The sequence below is a fragment of the Bos indicus genome, chromosome 8, assembly GCF_029378745.1.
Source record: "Bos indicus isolate NIAB-ARS_2022 breed Sahiwal x Tharparkar chromosome 8, NIAB-ARS_B.indTharparkar_mat_pri_1.0, whole genome shotgun sequence".
Classification (NCBI taxonomy): domain Eukaryota; kingdom Metazoa; phylum Chordata; class Mammalia; order Artiodactyla; family Bovidae; genus Bos; species Bos indicus.
Window position 1 is genome coordinate 80,830,954 of NC_091767.1, and position 23,814 is coordinate 80,854,767.

Below are 23,814 nucleotides of genomic sequence, written 5' to 3' on the forward strand. Positions count from 1 at the left end.
CTAAACATTCTAGGATTCTCAATTCTGTTTCATAATTAATGTTCATTTGTGGGATGCAGCAAAATTTATGAGGTGGTCAAACAATTCAAGTCTATTTTATTTTTAGCTTTGGAGTAGGTACAGTGATGATCATGGAACCCAAGACAAATCCTCATTTAGTACTGAAATTGGCAATGCACTATTGATTTGTAGATAGACAAAGAAATAGGTGGTTTATTTACTTCCATCACCTGCTATTTTGTAGAAAGACAATAAACTATTCTTATTTGTTTGCTAACAATTCTAGACAAGGTTTCCCTTCTTTAATTAAGCCAATTCAGCATAATCTTTTCTTACTGTGAACTGCAGTGAAACTGATGCTACATCCATGGTGGTTTTGGAACACTGTGGTTCATTTAGTCACTGCCCTCTGTGGAGTATTCTCTTGGTACAGAGCAGCCGTTCTCAAGTGGGCAGTGACCTTGACCCCAGGTGACATTAGGAAGTGGCTGGAGACGTATTTTTGGGTCGTCACAGCGAGGATAGGGTGTCTAGAAGATAAAGACCAGCGGCTCTGTTGAACAGCCTGCAATTCCTAGGAAAGGCCCCAAATGTTAACAGGGCTGAGGTTGAATAACCCTAGAGTAGATGAGTTACAGAAATGCTTCTAAGCTCCCTCTACCCAGCTCCTAAAACTCAGCACTTATCTTCACCAGGGGCTCTACAGGGAGAATGAACTCCCAGGCTGGTGCTGTGTGGGTGCAGAGGTTAAATATGTTATATTTGCTTCTTAGGGCTTCCCTGGTGGCTCAGTGGTAAAGAACCTTCCTTCCAGTGCAGGTGACGTGGGTTCAATCCCTGGGTTGGGAAGATCCCCTGGAGAAGGAAATGGCAACCCACTCTAGTACTCTTGCCTGGGAAATCCCATGGACAGAGGAGCCTGGTGGGATACAGTCCATGGGGTCACAAAAGAGTCAGACACAACTTAGTGACTAAGCAACAACAGTTTGCTTCTCATCTGTGTGATAGACATCACCTCGCTTTCTCAGTTTCTCAGAGTACAAAATAAAACAATAAACTCTCTACTTAGGAAGTTAGTAAAGATCACTGAGCAAATGTTTTCCAAATACTTGATAAAACAGGCCACTGGAGAACCAACAATGACGTAAGTCCTATGAATTCAGACACAAGAAGGAGTGTGGTGTCTTCCTACCTGAATGTACTGGCCAAGCCTAGATTAATTAAACTGATGGTCAGCTTTACCCGTGATTATTCAGAGTGAGACATGTGGGGCCTCACCTCAACCCCGCCAGGAGTAAAGTTTGTGGTTTTTAATCCTCCTTCAGGCTTTGCAGTAACGGTCCCATTACCAGTTAAACCTGACCCAGTGAGGCTAGAAAGGCAACCAGCCAGTTCCACATGCCCGATCAAAACTGCTCACGGCCCTGGCGTTTGTTACAGGATGGACACATTGCTCTACATCTTGCCGTGAGACGATGTCAGATGGAGGTCATCCAGACTCTCATCAGCCAGGGCAGTTCCGTCGATTTCCAAGACAGGCATGGCAACACCCCCCTCCATGTGGCCTGCAAAGATGGCAACGTGCCGATTGTGCTGGCCCTCTGTGAAGCCAACTGCAATTTGGATCTCTCCAACAAGGTAAAGCTGGAGGGAAGATCTCTGCACAGTCTCTGTGTCTAGCTGCTTCTGGGTCTGGGCAAGTTTCTCTCTTCACTGTTCATAGTCAGTATTGCTTTTATGGACCTGTTCTTTTTCATAGGGCTCTCCACTTTAAGTGTATTTTGTGTATGACTTTTTAATAATTTCCTATAGTTTATTAATTTAATAAATTGTTCAATAATTATTTAACTATTAAATAAATATTATATAGGAAATTATTTAATTTCCTATAGACTATTAATTTAATAATAGTCACAGAAAAGTATTACATTAATACTTCCTGCTGAGACTGGCTTACCATTTATGAGCATCTAGAAAGAGAGCAGAAAAGGCAATGGCACCCCACTCCAGTACTCTTGCCTGGAAAATCCCATGGACAGAGGAGCCTGGTGGGCTGCAGTCCATGGGGTCGCTAAGAGTCAGACATGACTGAGTGACTTCACTTTCACTTTTCACTTTCATGCATTGGAGACGGAAATGGCAACCCACTCCAGTGTTCTTGCCTGGAGAATCCCAGGGACAGAGGAGCCTGGTGGGCTGCCGTCTATGGGGTCGCATAGAGTCAGACACAACTGAAGCGACTTAGCAGCAGCAGCAGCAGCAGGAGCAGAAAGAGAGAGAAGGAGGGAGGGCAGGGGAGAGAGTGTGTGTGTATGTTCTCTTCCTGGAGAAGAATCAAAGAACACGGTACAAATCAGGGCACTGAGTGTTCAGGAAAACACCTAATGAGTTATATGATTGAAATTCCTAGAACCAGATTTCTCCAGTTTCCCTCATTTGAGAGTTTTATGGTCAAAAATTCATAACATCTTTCTTGTGCTAAATACATTTGGTAAGACTAAGGGGATACTATCATTTGGTGAATGATAAAGAAATAAAAATCCCCATATGTTGACTTCTAGAAATTCTAGAAATTAGCTAACACCTTCTCTTTTCCCTGAATGCCATCTAGATTTTCATTACCAAGTATGGTAGAACAGGTGGATAGTCATGTGGTTTCAGCTCTGTAACTGTATGAAAGGCAAGCACTATTCTATTACCATTATGTTAAAAACAAAGTCCAAGTAGAATTAATTTTGTAATTGCAGGAAATATTTGTTTATAAGTGGCAGACATGATACCAGCAGAATTTAATATGGTTTGTTTAAGGTAAAAGAATAACTGAAATACCTGGAAAATTATGCTTCTACCAAAAAAAAAATCCTTCTTGCATATTATGTGATTAATTCTAATAGAAATTGAAATAGGTAATCTTCATATTCTGGAAATATGAAAAGGCAATATCCTAAGTCCTAGCCATCAGCTGCTGGTTGCTTTCTTAGTTTATCCTTTTCTAATCTTGCCAAGTCAGTTATATAAGTGGCTTAAGGAAGAAACTAAATGTAATATAATATTAAGCAGCATCAAGAGGTTGGCTTTCCTTCCAGGAGTCTTTAAATGAATAAAAAGCAGATTTAGGGACCTCGTGGCACTCATTTGAATGGCTGTGACTTGGCCATTGTACATGTTGACTTTGTGAGTCTTACACCTTCAGAAGAGCTGGTGTCAGCTTGTTTTTCTCTTCCATTTTTTTGTTGCTTGTTTTAGGAAAGATGATGCAGTCTATAGAGGAACTTAAAGTCAGAGAAAGGCCTTGTTTCCCCAGAAAGCATATCTGACTTTACATGGACTGACCCTGGTAACCAATTGCATGGCCATGGCACAGTGACAGCCACGTCGCCCAGGCAGACTGTCACTCCTTTCCCGTGCCCTGCCGTTTCCTTACCTGGATTCCATTCCCCCAGAGATACACACGGCCATTCAGATCCTACCCCTGTCATCAGTATGTGACAGGAGCTTGTCATGATTTCTGACAGTCATTGCAGTGAAACAGGCATTTCTCTATCTGCCTTCTTCTCATGTGTAAATCAGGAGACTGGCTATTTAACTCGGCTGCATCAGGGAATGTGGAAGAAGAGAGGAACTGGACGATACAGACAGTACACACTTAACCCTTTGTTCTCTTCTGGATTGGCTCTTCTGATCAGCAAAGGGAGAAAAAGCATGTTGACACATGCATAGGTGTACACGCACATACACACACACACACAGATGTGCACACACACCCAGGATCTGCCCAAGAATTCCGTGCCTGCCAGGTATTGATGAACGAATGCCTTTTTCTGACAACACTGTGCAAGGTGTGATGTGAAGGGGCTGGGAGGTGGGCAGCAGGGAGTGATTCTTGTCCTCAGGCTGCTTGCAGACAGACACAGGGACATTTCACTATAAGAGCATCTCGTGTTATAACCACTACTGTGATAGAGACACTGGCACTCCAGAAGCATGGGCATCTGGACACTAAAGAAACTGGGAAAAGCTGTTCACAGGTGATTATTTTAAATGATTGGGATTTGGACAGATGGAGAAGAGGGGAAAAGCATATTTCAAGAAGAGGGAGGCAGCCAGGAAGGGGAATTGAGTCCAGATGGTGAAAGACCTTGAATATAATGTTAAGGAGTTTGAGTTTTGTTCGGTCAAACATTGGAGGCCATCAAAGTGTAAACTCTCCTGGTCTTTTATTCATCATATGTCTCTTCCTTGACCCTTTCCCCTTCTGTAAAACTATGCATCTTGTTACCCAGGACTGTCTTCCTTACACAGAAATCCAAACACGTCCTCCAAATCTTCCAAACCAACTCCTTACTTTTCACTTTAGCTCTGGGGTATTTGAGAGCTTCATATCTGTTTTCTAAGTGACTCTAGGAGTTAACAGTAAACAAAACATAAATATGCACACACACTGCAGCATTACTTATAGTAGCAAAAAATGGAACCACCTTAAGTGTCCATCCTCAGCAGGCTAACTAAATAAGTTATGCTATATCTAAATATTGGATATTATTCAGGTATCTGAAAGAATGTAATAGGTTTTCTTATAGACATGGAGAAGTATTCAATCTGTTGTCAGATGAATAAAGCAAGTTGACAGAATGGAAGGTGGAATATGATTATGTCTTCGCTTTTCAAATTATTTCTCTCCACTTATGAATTCGTAGAGAAAAGCCTGGAAGGTTTGTGTGGGGCTAGCTCTGAGTGCGGGAACTTGGGGGAGCGGAAGGAAAAGTCTTCATTTTTCTACTGTGTATCCTTCTATGTCGTTTGGATATTAAATGAGCATGTGTTACCTTCTTAACAAAAACCTACATTTATTTGTACATAAACAGCACAAAACAGAGACAGCCAAACTTGCTCAGTTCATAATTTCCATTGTGTAAAATAATTTATTTTTTTCTGGTTTCCCCAGAGCAAAAGAAAAACCTTAATAAGTTCCAGGAGTTCCCTAGTAACCTAATGGTGAGAATTCTGGGCTTTCACTGCCATGGCCCAGGTTCGGTCCTGGTCAGGAGCTGAGATGCCACAAGCTGTGTCGCGCAGCCAAAAAAGAAAAAAAAAAAATTGTTTAAATGCCTTTGTTGTTGTTCAGTCGCTCGGTTGTGTCCGACTGTTTGCTACCCCGTAGACTGCAGCACTCCAGGCTGCTTAAGTTCTGTTTATTAAGTTATTCCACCCAAACAACCTAATATTTCAGGAGCTGATGGAACAAACGATTCACATAAATTGAAAGAAAGCTATTTTTATTTAATTCTCAATTGACCACAGTTGTGTACTAATGGAAGGTGTGTGCTTGCTGGGCACCTCACGACTCTTTAAACCTTGGACTCAGAGTGGACACCACCACCCCTATATCCTGTTCTATGTGGATCTTCACAAGATACCTGCTTTGTATCACAGCCGCCGCCAACCCCATGCTGTGCATACACAATGTCACTGAAAGGAAGGCAGTCCCAGCTAATTTGAGACACTGGACTGCCTGAAGCTAGTAGTTTCCCTGATGTCTGAACCTGCTGGTTCCATCAAAAATTTAAAATATTCCTCAGCATCCCCTTGAATACACTGCAGTGCCCCCAGATACCTTGGCACACGTTTTGGGAGCCGTAGGCAATCAAAACTGCTGGGTATGGCCGTGGCGTTTCACCTCATTAGAGCGTCTTCACTTTCTGTCCTTCCATGCCTTCTTCCCTTGCTGTATCTAAATCTGAGCCACAGTGCAAATCTTTCCGGAACTTTGGGGCCTTCAGCCCTGACTCATGCCTCCTTTCTGCCAGCACAGCAGGAGACTTAATTTAGTTATTTTATGATAAGCCTCCCACTCTTTCAGCCTTTGAAGTTTTATTTTAAAGTCACTCTGTTAGCTGAGAAATACTTGAAAACATTTTGTTTGGCTTGCCTCCCCAAGGAAATGGCAAGTTTCTGGAGAAAGGAGACCTCGCCTCCTATCTCTTCCTTGTGGCTCCCAGATCCTTACACAGTGCTGGCCCCGTGAGATTCCCTCCACACATGTCATCCTTGTCAGCAAGAGTGAGGACTCTCCCGGGTCTTTTTGTCTCCTGCAGTATGGACGGACGCCTCTGCACCTTGCCGCCAACAACGGGATTCTGGACGTGGTCCGCTACCTGTGTCTGACGGGCGCCAATGTGGAGGCGCTGACCTCGGTGAGTAGCCCTCTGGCAGAAGAAAATGACTGCAAATGTCTCAGGCCTCGAGGGCACGAGAGGGAAGGTATTGCTTGGCAACTGCACTGCGAAGCAGACAGGCTGCTATTAAGCTCCAGCTCCTCCGCAGGCAGTTATGTAAACATCTGCCCACACAAACCCAGGGTAAGATCTTGTTAATGCCTCATCCTCTCCTTTCCCCAGACCCGCACTGCGGGGAACACCTGCTGTTTCCCACTGGCCTTTTCGTTTCCTGTGTTACACAACAGGCCTTCATGTTTTGTATTAGCTTGTGTTTATCTTTTCTAAGTGTGCCCCCTCCACTGTGGGGGACTGGAGGGGCCATGGGCTTTCAGAGAGGGAGGAGGAAGGCCCCTCGGTGTGGGGGGGAACAGGTGACAAGAACTGTCCTCTCGTCTTTGAAAGGTCTGGCTTTGCTCTTAGGCCTGCGTGCATGCGGTAGTGTCCGACTCTTTTGCGACCCTATGGACTGTAGCCCGCCAGGCTCCTCTGTCCATGGGATTCTCCAGAATACTGCAGTGGGTTGCTGTGCCCTTCTCCAGGGGATCTTCCCCACCCCAGGGACCTAACCCACATCTCTTATGTCTCCTGCATTGGCAGGTGGTTTTTTTTTTGTTTTTTTTTTTTTTACCACTAGCATCACCTGGGAAGCCACAGCATATTTTAAAATGAGGTTTCTTTAGTTTCCTTCACTCCTGACACTCCCCATTCCAGACCTGGTACCTCCCTGCAGAAGAAACCCTTTGATCCTCATTTCGAGGATACCAGAGAAGAACAACGTGTCTGCGGATGAGATAAGGTTGCTGTTTTACAGCTGCAGTGAAACATTATCTTTTGAGCTGTTTCTGGCCCGGCAGTGGGTTGAGTCTCCACTGGCTCATGTGGGAGATTCCTAAAACTCACAAGAGCTTTACTAACACAAATTGTTTCTTTAGAGGAGACCCACTGGAGTTTTAAAACATGGCAGCTAACCTTGGGAAAATCAGGGATCTGAAGCTGGAGACTCATACAGGGGATGGCAAACTGTGGACCACAGACCAAATTCAGCCTGCTGCCCACTTCTGTTAATAAAGTTTTATTGGGATACTGCCATGCCTGTTGTTTACATATTGTCTGCAGCCATTTTCACTCTTCAAGGGGAGACTTGAGCAATTGCAGCAGAGACCCTAAGGCCCTCAGACCCCCAAATATCTGCTCTCAGGCCCTTTACAGAAAATGGTTGCTAACTCCTGGCCTAGGGTGTTGCCTCCCTGGCTGCACAAATGTGACAAGAATGTCATTCCCTGTCCACAAGCAGGGGGTCTGTTTTCTGCAGTGTTGAGCCCTGAGCTGGGCTCCTCTGCAGGCCCAGTGATGACCAGTGCTCTACATGGGACTGGACCTTCTTAGGGCACCTGCTCACCCATCACAAGCCCACCCACAGCCACCTATGAACCTGATGTTCCATTATCAAACTTTCCCCAACCATGTGTAGGCACTCAATCCAGTTACTCCACAGTAGAGCACTTATATACATTTTTACAAGAAGAAATATTTTTTTTTTACAGATATTGCCTCATAAAAAGTAAACTGTCGACAATGGCTGTGAAGATGCCAGCAGCTGCTCCTGCTGCCAGCCTGGCAGTGTGGGTCAGGGTCTTGGGCCTCTACTGGGTCCTCAGGCTTCCCCATGACCTCTGTGAAAGTGAAGTGAAAGTTGCTCAGACGTGTCTGACTCTTTGCGACCCCATGGACTGTAGCGTGCCACACTCCTCTGTCCATGGAATTCTCCAGGCAAGAATGCTGGAGTGGGTTGCTGTTCCCTTCTCCAGGGAATCTTCCTGACCCAGGAAGGAATCGAACCCAGGTCTCCTGCATTGCAGATGGACTCTTTGCCAGCTGAGCTTCCAGGGAAGCCCTGACCTCTGTGAGGCCACAGCTGTCTCCCCATGCCTTCCCCACAGCAGCTGCCTCCAGCCTTGGGCTCGCCCTCTGGAGGCTCTCAGGTGTACCTGCCCTCCCTGCCAGCTCACTGCAGATGCTCCTTCTTGGTCCTGCGAGTCCACTTCCTGGGGGCTCCATTGTTTATTCATTCAGCAGATACTGAGCACACACTGCACACCGGACAGACACGAGGGACACAGTGGGGCCGCGATAGGCGAGCTGGCCCTCCCTTGAGAAACGTCCAGTCTAGTGGGAGAGTCAGAACCAAGGGTCACAGCAAGGATCACAGTGAATATGCAGCTACAGAGTGGGACCTGAGCCAGTTGGGAGCCAGGGTCCCCAGGGGTTTCCAGAGGTCAGGAGCACTCCTCAGAGAAAGAGGAGGACAGTCTGAGCCCAGAAGAAAGACTGTGGGCTGGAGCATAGGGGGATGACGGGGCTGGATGTGCATGGCCTCCCCAGCAGGCGCAGTGGAAACCACGCTGGCTCCACGCAGGAAGGGCGTTATCATGGAGGTGCCCTGATGCAGGCCTAGGCTGGCTCCATAGAAGGACAGCGTGCTGCCTGTGTCATTCTAAACTTTCTAATAGCCACATCTGATGAGGAAAAAGACAGGAAGTCAGTATCAGTCATATACTAAAAGTAATATATAAAGTAAAATATTTTGTACATAATATGCCAAATATTATCATTTTGACTTGCAATCATTATATTTAAATTACTGAGATATATCCGGTTCTCTGATTTAAGTCTTCAAAATCTGTCTGATTTAAGTTCTCTGATTTAAGTTTTCATCCACAGCATGTCTTAGCTCCACATTTCCAGCCCCAGAAGCTGCATGGGGAATGGAAAATGAAAATGAAAGTAAGTCGCTCAGTCGTATCTGACTGTTTGTGACCCCATGGACAGTAGCCCACCAGGCTCCTCTGTCCATGGAATTTGGCTGCCACATTATGGACAACACCCTCCAGCCCGTTTTGTCAGCGGGCTTTTCTCCTCTGCCTGACAGCACTGCTCTTCCCGGTCAGCACCACAGCCCTCGACCCTACAGCGCCCCCCAGCTGCTCCCTTTCCTCTCCCAACCTGTTCCTCAGCCAGGATGGCCAGGAAATCTTCTGACTATCTGGTTCTCTTTTTCCTTGCTTCCCACTTCTCCTCTACCCGCCACAGTCTGTCGTCGAATCCCTGTGACTCAGCAGAGGGAGTCACCTCGCTTTTTTGTTGTTGTTATTTAGTCACTAAGTCATGTCTGACTCTCTGTGACCCCAAGGACTGTAGAGCCCACCAGGCTCCTTTGTCTTTGGGATTGCCCAGGCAAGAATACTAGAGTGGGTTGCCATTTCCTCCTCCGCGGGATCTTCCTGACACAGGGATCAAACCTATGTCTCCTGCTTGGTGAGCGGATTCTTTACCACCGGGCCACCTGGGAAGCCCTCAAAACTTCTTTGTTGTAAAATAAAGCAGATTTTCTTTTTAAGAAAGGACAGGAACAAAAGAACTTGGTGAATTTGACAAACGCCTTTGTAGCCCTATTGAGATCAAAAAATAGAACTTCAGAGGCCACCCCAGAAGCTCCCTGTGGCCTGTCCCAGCCACAGTGCACCCCAACCCCCCACCCCGAGTGTAAGCCCCACTCTGACTTTGTAGTTCTCTAAGCATTTCCTTCCTTGCCTTTCTTTGAGGTCTTTCTCACCCATGAGCCAGCAGTCACATCTAGTTATCTCTTCAGGACATGGTACTTCCTTGACACCCACCCCTGTCTTAGATAAGAAAATCCTACTTGCCCTTCTTCCCCTCCCACCTCTGCTGCCCTCCTCCAGCTCTAGGTCTTCTTGCTGCTGCTCCACCCCACCTGGCAAGCTGCCCTCCCACTCTCTGCCCTCTGCTCCTCTCAGAAGCCCCATGGCTGTAGCTGCACCTGGGAACTCAGACCCGCATCCGAATCTCCAGCCCTGTTTGACTCCTGAGCACTGGCACCAAGCCTTGCCATTTCTGCTGTCTCAGGGCCTTTGCACTTGCTGTTTTGTTGTTGTTGTTATTTGTTTTTTTCCTTTTGCAAAACTTCCTTGGGTATCCAAATGGCTTGCTCTCTCACCTCCTTCAGGTTTTGACTCAAAGGTCACCTTCTCAATGATGCCAGCCTCCTAGACCACCGTGTATGACAAAGAAGGCAGAGAGTGCTTGGGCTCACTTGTGGGCCAGCTTCAGAGCTGGCACCTTGCTTAGCATGGGACTGGGATGAGGAGATCTAGCTCCTACACCTTTCCTTCTTGGACGGAAAGCTGGGGAGGGGGACGCTGGGGACACTCTCAGCTCTTTTTTCATTAATTACCGCTGCTTGCTTTTTCAGCTCATGGTGCTTCATTTATTTGTTTTTGTCTAATCTGCCCAAGAACCTATGCAATAGAGTGTCATTTCTCATCTCATGGGTGAAGAAACCCAGGTTCTAGGAGGCCAAGTGACTGACCACATAGTCTGGGAGGGACGGAATCTGAATTAAACCCGGGTCCTTCTCACTCTAGAGTTCAGCCTCTTTCCAAACTCTGGCAAAGAGTTCTTTTGGAAGCTGAACAGTGTCCTTTAGAGCAATACTTTTTGCAAACTGTAGAGTACCATGCAAACATAAGGAAGTATTGGTGGCAGTTTTCCTGTCATTTGAGAGACTCGACAGTGGAGAATAACTTTGCCAGTGAACAAACATCCTGTGTCTGAGTGCTATGCAGGTCTAAGGCCTTTGAGAGAAATCTATGGTCAGTCACACCAGAAGACAGAAGATTTTAAGTTGAGGTTCAGATTTCTTCCAACTAAGGCAATGGTTCCAAAACCTATTGGAACCATTGCCTTAGTTGGAAGCCATTCTATTGGCTGCACAATAGAATCACGTGGGAGGGCTTAGAACCCTGATGTCCAGGTCACACCTCAGAAAGGTAGAAGGTGAGTATGCAGGTGGGAACCTGGCAGCAGAAGTTCTTAAAGACCCCAGTGACTCCAGGGCGCCATGGGGTTTGAGAAGTAAGGCCTGTCCTTATCATGTCAGTAAGGACCTACAGTCTGGTATGACCCCCTTGTTTGGATGCGGTGTCCGACAACTTACCTCATTCACCCCAAAGCAAACTAGAAGCTTTTGTCTGCCCACTGGGGCCACTGCAGGACTTGACAGCGGGGAGTGGGCAGAGAGAGGTGGGCAACATGAGTGCAGAGCACACCTCCCAGGAGCACCCACCGAGCTCCAACCACAGCCTACGACCATGCTTCTCAAGTTGGGCAGTTTCACTGCTCAGGAAACATTTGGCAATGTCCAGAGACACTGGACTTCCCTTGTGGCTCAGATGGTAAAGGGCTTTCCTTGTAACTCAGATGGTAAAGAATCCACCTGCAATGTGAGAGACTTGGGTTCAATCCCTGGGTTGGGAAGATCCACTGGAGGAGAGCATGGCAACCCACTCCATTATTTTTGCCTGGAGAATCTCCGTGGACAGAGGAGCCTGGTGGGCCAACAGTCCACGGGGTCGCAAAGAGTCAGACATGACTGAGCGACTAAGCACAGCACAGAGACACTGGGTTGGCACAGCTGGTGCAAGGGAAATCTGCTGGTGTCTAGTGGTAGAGGCCAGGGTGCTGCTTGACATCTCACAGTGTACGGGACAGCCTCCCATGGCAGGGAATCGTCCTGGCCAGAATGTCAGCAGTGCTGAGACTGAGGTGATGTGATGGTTGGGATTGTGACCTGGGCTGCGAGATTGGCAGGTATGCTGTCAGTCAGATCTGGGCATCCCCCCGCTTCCTCAGGAATGGTACTTGAACTGTCCCTAGAAAACACTGACAGATGGGCCAAAGGCTGCTTAGTCTTCTCATTTAAGAAATATTGCTTTTATTTCTTTGGAAATTGCTTCTCATCTTTTCTACTTTTAAATTTGTAATGATTCCTAAGCTGCAGCAGAGCAGTCCCTCAGTCTCCGATCCCTCCTCTGTGATGGGTGAACAACTAGTGTTCCCACCGCCCGGGAGCACCTCTGAGGTTTCTACGCTCAACGCACTGAGACTGCGAGGAGGCGTTCGAAAAACATTAGCCATCATCGTGCATGTTCACAGCCTGGAAACAAATTTGTTCAGTATGAGACTGCAGCCCTGTGAAAATTCTCTAATTAAAAAGCAAACACTGAAGTGCCGTGGACCCTTATTTCCACCTTTTATGTTTCACTGAAGATCTTCAGATCCAAATTGTCTGTAAAACTCAGCCTTTTCTTTGAAATGCACAGTAATTACCAGTAACTAGCTTGATATGAGTGCTGAGGTTTGTCCCTGGAAGGATTCTAAGACATTAGCTTCCACTAACTAGAATTTGGCAGCTAATGACAGTCTTTATCGTTGGCCTAATTGGAGGGAGGTTCAGGATGCAGAGTAATCTGCCTGCTAATGAGGTGCCCGGTTTGATTAAAGCCTGTGGGCCTGAGACATCTTGCCTTTGGACCTCAAAGCACCAATGCATGGTTTTTTCCTACTTTCCTTATCTTCCTTTCCTGGACCATCAGTGAAATCAGGATTCCACAGAAAAGGGAATAATTCAGGACAGGGTCTTTTGTCCACCTTATTTGCTTCTGATGCCTGTTACACTGTTTCTGTCTCAGAAGGTGATGTTGGTGTGTGGAACACACAGTTCTCTGCAGCGAAGGAAAAAACTAATCATTTCTCTCCAACAGGATGGAAAGACAGCAGAAGATCTTGCGAAATCGGAACAGCATGAACACGTAGCAGGCCTCCTCACAAGACTCCGAAAGGTGAGAAATTGTTTGTGCTCTGAAATGCTCTGTGCTTTTTATGTGAAAAATTCTGTCTTGTCCCTTATAAATGCTGAGAATGAACAATCTGTTGGACACACAGATGGTACCAAAAGGCACCTGTCCTGGGCTGTGGTTTGCTTATCGATTTGCATAAACGTGTCGGCCACCTCTCTGGTTTCTTCTTCTGTGTTAGGACTTGGAAATCACTGGCCTCTTTTTGCAGTCACTGTGCCTGATTTTCCTCCTCTCACCCTGTCTATAATACCTGCTCCCGTGAAGTAGAGGGGAAATGAAAAAGCTGACCCTGCTTCTTTCTTTCTTAATGTTTCGAGCTCCAAAATATCACATATGCTCTAGCTTATCAAACATCATGGCTGTAAGGTTTAAGAAGATATGACAAAAATAAATAAATGCAGGTATGCCGTTTCAGCCCACATCACAGCAGTGTGTACGGAGAGACTTCAAAACAGTCACACCCTTTAAGTTAGGGATTCTCTGTGACTCTATCCTAAAGAAATCAAAGAAATGCATTAAAAAAAAAAAAAAGTTGTATGCATGAAGATGTCCATTGCAGTGTTATTTATAAAAACTGGCAATTAAAATCAGAAATGTTGGATGACCAACAATAATGTCTGATAAACTGTCATACAGCTATAAAATGGAATGGATTTTGGCCTTTAAAATGTTCCTAAAGAGGTTTTAGTAACAGGAATTTAATGTTTCAGATGTTCCTAGGCTGCAAAGCAGAAGATGAATTATGTGCACATTATAATTCCAGCTATGTTTTTTCAAATACATATAAAGAAAATGTTAACAGTGATGTCTTTGGGTTTAGCTTTCTTAATTGACAGTCTCTTCTTTAAACATAACTCTGTTGTTTCCAAACTTCCTAAAATAATCGTGTAATAACTTTTTAAAAAAAAGGACAAATGTTATAGAAATTTTAAAAATTACTCAGTTAATTTAAGTGTTCATGAAAAAGTATTATTTCAAATAAGCTCAGGGTATCCTACAAAGACCCTGCCATATAAATTGAAAAGTGCCTGGGGGAGGGATAACAATGTTTTAACTTTCACAGCTACTAAAAGTTTGAATTGATATAATGGTCCCCTGGTCCTGGTTACAGGGAAAGGGCAAGGGGACACATGCAGAGATTGGAATGATTTCAGTGCCTGGAGTTGGCCCGGGGAAGATAATGGACTTTCACACCTTTGTGCTTTGGAGTCTGTGAACTGATAAACACTGAGATCCCCCCAGGCCACTGCTGGGATTCAGTCTCCCCTTTGATCTAGAATTTCTGGGAAGAGATCCCGGCTTATTCACACGTTCTTAGAGGAAAAACTTACATTAACTCTGGACTTCATGTTCTCCTACTCTGTGCCCCCACAGACTATCTCACTGTGAGGGAGAATCTGGACTAGCAAAGCAAGGGAAAACTTTTTGTTTACAGGCAAAACAAGAGGGGGCTGTGCAGGAACCTATGAGACTGTCAGCCAGTCAGCAATGAACTTTCACATAAAATCTCCTCATCTTAAAACTCACTTTATTTGAAGTGATATTCAGCCAAATGAAACACAACTTCAAGCCAGATTGACTCAGAGGCCACCAGTTTGTAACCTCTGACTTTTGCTGGATTTTATTGTAGGGAGCCCCGCATTTGAGTATAGAATTCTATGTTTATATAGATTATCACACTTTAAGGGCTGTTTTTTTTGTTTTTTTTTTTTTTTTAATGGAAACAGTATCTTTTGCTTGCTTGCTTATTTTTTAATATTTCTCTCTTTGGCTGCACCGGGTTTTAGTTGCAGCATGTGGGATCCAGTTCCCTGACCCAGTATCAAACCTGGGCTCCCTGCACTGGGAGCACGGAGTCTTAGCCAATGGACCACCAGGGAAGTCCCATAATAAGGGCTGTTTTAAACTGAGTCCCCCATTATAATATTCATTGATAGTGAAAAGAAACCGAAGCAAATCTGGCCTTTCCACAGTTTGGGTGAGTACACATTTTTACAGTTAATACCTCTAGTATGGTCCACTATTAGGAAGAAACATTTTATTAGGCTCAACACCTTAGCAGGTATATAAACATGCTGAATCAGGTATTCTTAGGTTTCCCAAATTCCACAAAGCGGGATTTTAACCTGCCTGCCTCCGCTGGCACCATCGTCCTGCTCTGAGCCCAGCGTCGTCCTTGCCAGTGTTTTGTGGGCTCAGTTGGTGCACGGGCAGCCCCTCTCACAAGTGTAGCACTCTGGACAGTACTGTTGCCTCATACTTTCTTGGCTTGAAGTGCGGTTCATCATCTCAGAAATGCTTGTTCCACAGCAGTGCTCCAGGGAAAGGTACAGCCTGCTCATCTTAAAGCAACAATCAGCTGCAAGCCATGATCTTCCATGGCCTAATAGTCACCCCAGGAAACACCCTCTTCTGGCCAAGGGACAAGGCTTTTCCTTGGACTGTGCTGTTTTAGTGCCCATCTACCCCTTAGGAAGATACTTTTATTTAAAAACATTGCTATGCTAGATACAAGCCCAAGCCCAGATGTCCATTCCAGCAGGTCAGAAACAGCAGACAAATGTCATTAAAAAAGACAGGAAGGAGAGCGCTCTACAAGATAGCCAAGGTTGGGTGGATTGGATGAGTGGGGCTCAAAGCACTTTCTCACGTTATCTGATTCCTGTATTTCTTGCTGTGCTTCAACCACTTTTATAATTAGGAATATAAATAGTAAGTGAAGCCACATGCAGCTCAAGGAAGGGTGGCTGTCCCCAGACTGGAATTTTGAACTCGGTGTGGCGTGGGTTCTTGTACAGTCCCAGTTTGGGGCTTTCCCTTTTTTTTTTTCTTTCCTTCCATTAATTCGTACTTTTGCTTTTTGATGTCTAGATTTTTTCAAGAGGGGTGGGAGAAGGAATATTACAGCGTTTAGTCTTTTACCATTATCCTATGATTTTTGTAGGGAGATGAAGAAAGTCATTACGATGCCTGTGAATATAGTACATCATCCCTCTTGGAGCCCAGAATCTACTGGGAGATTCCCCTCTCGTCTTTGCTTTGAGAGGCAAAATATAGGGTAAAGGCTGAGAGCACAGATTCAGGAGTCCCCGCTCTGCCACACCTTCATGCTGGGTGAACTACCAATCTGCTTAACAGGCTGGGCCTTAGTTTCCCTGTTTGTTAAATGGGATGAGTACAGTGCTACTCACAGGATGGTGGTAAGGGTCAGGCGGGTGGTGTAAACGATGTCCTTAGAGCAGTGCCTTGCACACCCTGAGCACCGTGAGTTTGCCACAGTCAGCATCCTAGTTCGCATCCTGCAGACCACCCTCCAGGTCCGGGGGAACTATGGAGGTTTCCTTGGGGCCGCCTCTTGTGACCCAGCCCGCAGGAGCAGATGTTGGGGTGGCAGCAGTGGCAGCAGTGGCAGCTCTGGCAGGGTACGTTTGAGAGTCGTTTTTAGTAACAGCCACCATTGACGCTCAGTGTGTGTGGCAGCCCTGTAATTTTACATCCCTGAGTTGCGGATGTTCCCGCAGGAAACCCGGTCTCCACTAGGTTAAGCAACATGCTAATTACAGAGCAGAGACCCAGACCAAAACAGAAATGCCTGCTTTCGGGGCTCGATCAGGGGCTCAGGACTCCTTCAGACTCAATTCTCCAACAGCCCAGGATGGTCCTTCCCTCCAGTGGGGTCACCCGCTTGGTGGCAGACATGGGTCACTTCCCTCGAGATAATGCAGAGCCCTGTGCCCTTCAGCGGAGTCTCCCCAACTTCATGTTCGACAAGATCCACGTAATCATTTGCTTTAGTCATGCCTTCAAATGACTCTAGACCTCAGCTTTTCCCTTAGCCAGAAAGGGAGGAGTTGACTGCCAAACATTTCTAACCATTCTCTATCTTTAAAAAAAAAAAAAAAAATGTAAATCCCAAAATAAATAACTGCTTGGGATTTCGGGACACCCAGTACTGGAACCTGGTTATTGAAAATGATCATGATGTCCCAGTGTGTCTGGAAAATGCATCGCAGAGGACTTGTGGGCGGTTGCCTTAAGGAGCAGGCTCTACCTGCAGAGAAAGCCAAGAAAGGTGATTTGTTTGCAGTGGTAACCTGCAATGGGTCATCTGCAGGAAGAGACTGCCCACAGCCCTGTACAGTGGGTGAGGGGAATGGAAGAAGGTAATTTACACTGAGGGGCATTTTATCACCTTTCCTTTCAGTGTCATTTTCTGTTCCAGGCTGCAGTGTTTCTTACCAGGGTGCTGTCAGAATTTGGGGGTGGGTGGAACTTCCTGTCCTTGCAGGATGCAAGGACCCCCAAGGATCTAATGTCAAGCACCCCCTCCCACATTCATTGTGGAAACCAAAAGACTGCCTCTGTTCCTTTCCTGACACCCCCAGGCGTGGTGCCAGCCTCTGCTCACCCACTCCACGCGCATCCTAAGCACAGTCACTGGGTGGAGTCTGTGTCTGGAGCAGCAGGGGTTGGCCATAAGGTGCCTTGCTCAGCCGTTTGGTTTTTCAGGGCCAAATTAGCGACAGAAATGCTCCCTGTGTTTTCACCTCTCATCAGTTGTCAAGCCTAGGAACGTGTTCTTAAACATCTGTTAGGGGTAAGCCATGGTGCTTTCTCTTCTGAAAAAAGAACCAAAGTCATCTTGTTGAGCTGCATAGGGCAGCGGAGGGTGGGCTGGAGGAGAGTGAGAGGAGATGACATCCCTAAAGCAGGGGGCTGACCGTGGGAGGTGAGACCTGCCGCCAGCACATCCGCATCTGGGCAGGTAGGGGAGAGGGCAGCCGAGCTGGGGCTTGTGAGGGAAGGAAGAACACAGCGCATCTTCCTCTCTGACCCAGTTCAACAGGAGATGATGGGGTGGTGGCATGTGGGAGCCCATGGTAGTGTCTGGGAGAGCCCACCATACACATCTCTCCCCAACTGCGTGTTCCGTGCCGTCACATTCGGGGCTGAAATCAGCTGTGGTAGTGGTATTTACACCACAGGAATCAGCAAACACTGGTCAGGCTTCACCTTTTGCCCGAAACCCCAGCCTGCTCCCCCCGCCATCCCCTGCAGTGAGCTGGTTTCCCAGCACACCATTGTTTTAGGGGCCTCTGGGGGCCCCCTTAGCTCCACCATGCATGGTAGGTATCACTTTCTTATAAGGAGCTGCACCCTCTTCTGTCCCCTGTGTTCACCCCCACTGCTAAACAAAGCCCCCTTCAGCCCTCCAAACCTGCTCAAGAACTCTGCTCACTTAACCAAACCAGTTCTGCTCCTAGAAAAAGGGGAGCTTGTTATAACAGGCGGGGAAGGGGGTAGCGCTTAGATTTTGTACTGGCATCCATTTTTACTATCATATCAAGGTCTATTCTTTCCTGATTTTAAAACACTAGTTTTAAGGGGGTTGAGGAGTCAGCTTATTTTTATTTTGTTTGATTGTCCTTCTAATCAGCTTTTCTGTAAACTGATATTAAAAGTAGTTGCTTTTCCTAAGTCTGAGACTATATGGTGAAGAAAGATGCCCAGGAATAGTTTGAAAAAATAGGACAAAGTTGGGAGCTTGCCCAAAATTTAGAATTCACCACAAGTAAACTGCATTTGCATAATTAAGAGTTGCTGCTCCCATCCTGTGGGTCTAATTGCATCCTGCCACGTGCAGAGAGCCACGTCACCTCTCCATTCTCTTATCTCTCTTTCCCAGGCGGGAGATGGCTCTCGATCTCCCATCAACCTTGCTGTTTAGTCACTTTTGCCGATGAGAAAGTGAAAGCTGAATTGCCAGGGGGTAGAAGGTGCTGGAAGAAAGGAAATTAGAAACCCCTGTCGACTAAAAAATATAGTCAGAATGTGAAAGTAGAGTTATTTTATTTGGTGGGAATATTTAGGACTCTGAGGCAGGGAGACAGCATCTCAGTAGCTCTGAGAAAACTGCTCCAAAGAGGCAGGAGGGGAAGTCAGGCTATATACAATTTTGTAACAAAGGGAGCAGGCATTTTGAACATCAAAGATGGGATATCAAATGAAGGAATTTAGCATTCTATGTATGGGGAGATGCAAGCCTCTGGGCTCACTGAGTTCCTCCCTTTCAAATGCATCTCAGCTTTCTGGGGCCAACCCTGTTCCTTAGTTCACATCGCCTCTTGCATTCCCAGCTCCTCAGCAGTCACCCTTGGAGGTGGCAGCGTCTGCACTCATTCACATTTGGAGGCCAGAAATCGCTGATGGCTGTGACATTTCTTGTTTATTAATATGGCAGGAGATGTTTTCATTTCACCCCAGAGTTCACCAGGGCTTCAAAAAGCAATGCAGTTACCAAATAATGCTCATTTAAAAGATAATCACAGTGTCTACCATAGGAAAGAACTATGAGAGACCAAGTAAAGGAAAGGGGCAAGACCAGTCAATAAACAAACAAGAAAATGTGAGATAGGTCAGAGGGTGGCAAACTAGGACCATAGAGCCAAAACCGGCCCCTCACCTGCTTTTATAAATAAAGTTTTATTGGAACAGCTATACCCCTCTGTTTACTCCTGTCTATGGCTGGTTTCTAGATCCATATATGGCAGTCACAACAGAGACCACCAGGTTCTTTACAGGAACCAGCCAGAAGAAGGGCTGGGAGAAGACAGAGGGAGCAGTGAGTGGAACGGGCCTGAGAAGGTAAAGAGTTAGAAATAGATCAAAAAGGAGGGAGCTGTGGGGGTAGCAGCAGAGTTTGAGTGTGATTGTTGGGGCAGAGGACAGTGCCTATGGTGAGCAGAAAGAGGCCTGGCTTGAAAAGGCGATCGGGTACGGGGCCAAGTGTGTTAAGTAAGTTGTTCAGTCACTCAGTCGTGTCCGACTGTTTGCCGGCCCATGGACTGCAGCACGCCAGGCTTCCCTGTCCTTCACCATCTCCCAGAGTTTGCTCAAACTCATGTCCTTTGAGTCGGTGATGCCATCCAACCATCTCGTCCTCTGTCAACCCCTTCTCCTCCTGCCTTGGGATTTCCCTCTGACTGCTCACACCCAGAAACCCAGCCCAGAAGGTGGTCTTGGCAGCCAGGCGAGATGGGACGGCTGCTTGGACTGGTGCTGTTCAGGCTCAGTTACTTTGTGAGCTTGAGGCAGGAATACAAATGAGAGCTCGCTTTCCTGTGTAAATATTTGAAGTATGTGGTTAAAGCTAACAGGGAAACTCTGGCCTCCCATTACACAAATGCACCTTTGTGACCACCTGGAAGCCTGAGTTCCGGTTTAGAGGTCTGGTTCCTCAGGGTCCCTGCTGCTTCCCCTCCCATCTTCCCAGCCCGCACGCGAGGCCTTGCCGTGTCCCAGCCACATCCACCAGCCTGTGGGGTCGAGGGGGATGGGATGCACAAGAATATTTTGAGGCATGAGTCAAGACTTAGGGAACCCAGAAGTCCTGACCCTCCTCTCCTCTGGGCAGTGTCCCTGCTCACACTATCCTGGTACAGCCATTGAGGGCCTGAGCAGACTGGGCGCTGGGGCATCTTGGAGCTTCTGTTAAGAAATCGACATTCTTCCACATTCTCGAGCTAACCAGGAGCACACTCTGTACCTCTCTTTTCCCCCTCTCTGCATCAAAACCAGAGAGGGCACACACACTAAGGCTGCTGCTGGAAGCTGCCTTCTTGGGGACAGACACTAATCTGAGCATGCCACTCGTCCCTGCTGCGACATCTAATGGTGAAAAGTGGAAGTGCACCACCCACCAGGAGGAGAGAGATGTCAGAAACTTGTTGTTGCAGAGTTGTTCAGTCACTCAGTGTCTTCACGACTCTTTGTGACCCCTTGGACTGCAGCACACCAGGCTTCCCTATCCTTCACTGTCTCCTGGAGTTGCCTCACACTCATGTCCATTGAGTCGATGGTGCCATCCAACCATCTCATCCTCTGTCACCCCCTTCTCCTCCTGCCTTCAATCTTTCCCAATATCAGGGTCTTTTCTAATGAGTTGGCTCTTCACATCAGGTGGCCAAAATACTGAAGCTTCAGTATTGGTCCTTCCAGTGAATATTCAGGATTGATTTCCTTTAAGGCTGACTGGTTTGATATCCTTGCTGTCCAAGGGACTCTCAAGAATCTTCTCCAGTACCACACCTCTGTCGCAGAGGGCTGTCTCAAATTCTGTGTTCAGATTCTTCATGGTTCTTAGTGAGTGCCAGTGGGGAGGGGCCCTCCTTGAGGACAAGGTTAGATTTCCTTGGACTGAAGACTGGAGTATATTCTGCTTGTCCTTGCCTTTAGCAGTTTCTCAGCCCATCTTCCCCAGGGCAAAGTAAAGGGTGAGAGTCCCTCCCAGTCCAGGCCAGCAGGTCCTGACTGCAGGGGAAGGGAGGGCAGGGAGATGTGTGAAGGCCCTGGGCAGAGAGTAGGAATGTGGGATGGCTTGCAACCCCTACACCCCTTTCTTTGGCCATTGAAATATTTTTCTCACCTGCCTGCCATTCATCTCCACTTGAAAGGTGAGAAAGTGTGTGTGTTTGTATGATCGTCCCAGAATCGAGGACACTGTAAAAGCTGAGCTGTCAGTCCCATGAAGCAGTATTTTCTTGGACAAAACAAGATTTCTTGAGGATTGTTATATTTGGGAAACACCATGAGAGCTAGTGATGGATTCTGACATGAACGCAGTCCCTGCAGAAGAAGGTTCAATCTGACATGAACGCAGTCCCTGCAGAAGAAGGTTCAATCTGTATTTCTGATTAAAAAGCTTGGGGCTGGTGCACTGGGATGACCTAGAGGGATGGTATGGGGAGGGAAATGGGAGCGGGGTTCAGGATGGGGAACACTTGTACACCTGTGCCGGATGCATGTTGTTGTATGGCAAAACCAATACAATATTGTAAAGTAAAAAATAATAAAAAGTTAAAAAAAAAAGGTACTCCCCTGGAGCTCCCCAAGGACATGGAGCCTGTTAACACAGGCCAGCAGTCCAACTCATTTGCTTAGGAAAAATGAGGTGCCCGAGTGTACTCTTTGTCTGTGCAAATCCAGAGTGGGGAGGCGGGGTGCACTCTCATCCTACAGAGCCTTTTCATAGCAATGACTTATAAGCCTTACTTTAAATCAGGACTCTGCACTAACTGGGAAGTGTTTTCTTAGTGAAACGAACTGGAAATGGCCCTTGTTGGATATTCATAGTCCTAGGATTAATAGCTGAAGCACAACCCAGCTTTCAGTTTCTGTTCTCAACTTTGTAAATCCTTGTTTACTCCTCCCTGCTCCCCACTCCCCTTCTAGAAACCCATCACCTCCCTTTCAGTGACAGCAGTGGTAGAAAGGAAACCTAGTTCTGTCTTCGCCTTGGTCAAGAAAGGGCCTTGACCTCTCTGAGCCCTGGTTTCCCCACTTGAAAGGGAGAACGACCACAGTAACCACAAAGGTTTCTTTGAGGTTTAATGAGGAATGTGAGTGAAAGCACAACATAAGCTGGAAGATACAAACCTGGAAGTTACTGTTGCAGACAGGAAATGCATCTGTCACAACTCCTAGGCGTGTTCATGAAAGAATAGTTCGGGACCCTTTTTGAAGACAGTAGGATTGACTATTTGGGGGTACTGCAGTGGGTGCGGAGCAGAGGAAAGAGATCAGCTCAATCCCAACTTCAACAAGGACAAGCGGGGATTTATAACCAAGGAATTAGGTGGGGTTCATGGATGGAAAATCACTAAGACAAAACCCAAAGGCTAAGGGGTTTCTTGCTAGAAACCCATGCCTTGGATTCTTTCATGAGATGGTCAGCCAGCTGGGGCCACAAGAGGAGACGGAAGGGAGGCTCAGGGGAAATGCAGTGTGTATATCATTGGTCCCAGAGAGAGAGGGATTAGGGTTGGGTCGTGGAACTCAGACTCAGTTCAGCAGGGAGAAGCAGAGAGCCCCTGGGGCAAGTGCTTTACGGGGGTCAGGGTGGGTACACATGGAAAGGTGCAGGGCGTGTCACTGGGGCATTTGAGTGTCAGGGGTCACAGTGGGAAAGTAGGAAGGGGAACCTGTGGCTGAGCCCACTTACACACTGGTATACCTGGGCTGGCACTCACATCCTCTATTTGTGGGGACGTTGAGGCAACAGAAACATAGGAAGTTTTAAAGATTATAATACTCATCAGGATTATTGCTAAAGGCAGGGCAGGTGCTCAGATATCAAGGTTGGGCATGAAGAGTTTGCTCGGATGTCAAGGGTGGGGGATTTCCTCTAAACTTGACCTTGCAGGATTCTTGTTCATCCTGGACTACCCAGCCCGACACAGCCCACCATCACCAGCCCCTCTTCCCGCTTTCCTCCATTTCTGGGGCTGACTTGGGGAGCAGGCAGACAGACCACCAGCCACTGCTAGCCCACCATTGTCCTGAGTGGAACTGGAAGGAGCAGAGGGCTCTCAGCCCAGGCAGCACTGAGCAAGGCCAAGACACACCCTCTATCAGTGGCATGGGACAAGCCCACGTTGGTTCAGAGCAGCCGCTGGAAGCAATGGGATAACACCTGTGTCCGAGTGTTACTGCAGTCTGTTCAGACTTGGGCTCAGACCTGCAGGACTCATGCGAGGGAACAGAGGTGCCCTCACTCCTTCTTCACACAGGATAGATGTGTTGGCCCAGCCTCAGAGTGTCAGGATCAGAGGACACGGAACAGACAGAATAGAGCAATGCTATGGGTAATGCCCCCAGGTTCAGTGATGGGACTAAAGCCAGAAGCAGGTTTTCTGCCTTTGCCGCATCTCAGGAGAAGCACATCCCGGCTTCATGCAAAGAATCTGTCCATGTTAGTTAGCCATGTGTCATGGACTAGGTGGAGAACTTTTTTATTTATTCATGAGATACTCCTAAAGGAGGGAGCTGCTCCCAATTCAGACACTCACTGTGCAGTGGGTGGCACTAGTGGTAAAGCACCC

The 23,814-nt window shown here is 46.9% G+C and overlaps 1 protein-coding gene across 5 annotated transcripts in view; it reads left to right on the forward strand.

Moving 5' to 3' along the window:
- The window catches only part of DAPK1 (death associated protein kinase 1), a 211,556-nt gene that overhangs the window by 163,064 nt on the left and 24,678 nt on the right, over positions 1-23,814 (forward strand). For all 5 annotated transcript variants that reach the window (XM_070795079.1, XM_019966531.2, XM_070795076.1 and 2 more), the window contains exons 17-19: positions 1,441-1,638; positions 6,096-6,194; positions 12,839-12,916. In XM_070795079.1, coding sequence (XP_070651180.1) covers positions 1,441-1,638; positions 6,096-6,194; positions 12,839-12,916 — 375 coding nt within the window. The remainder of the gene's footprint in view (positions 1-1,440; positions 1,639-6,095; positions 6,195-12,838; positions 12,917-23,814) is intronic.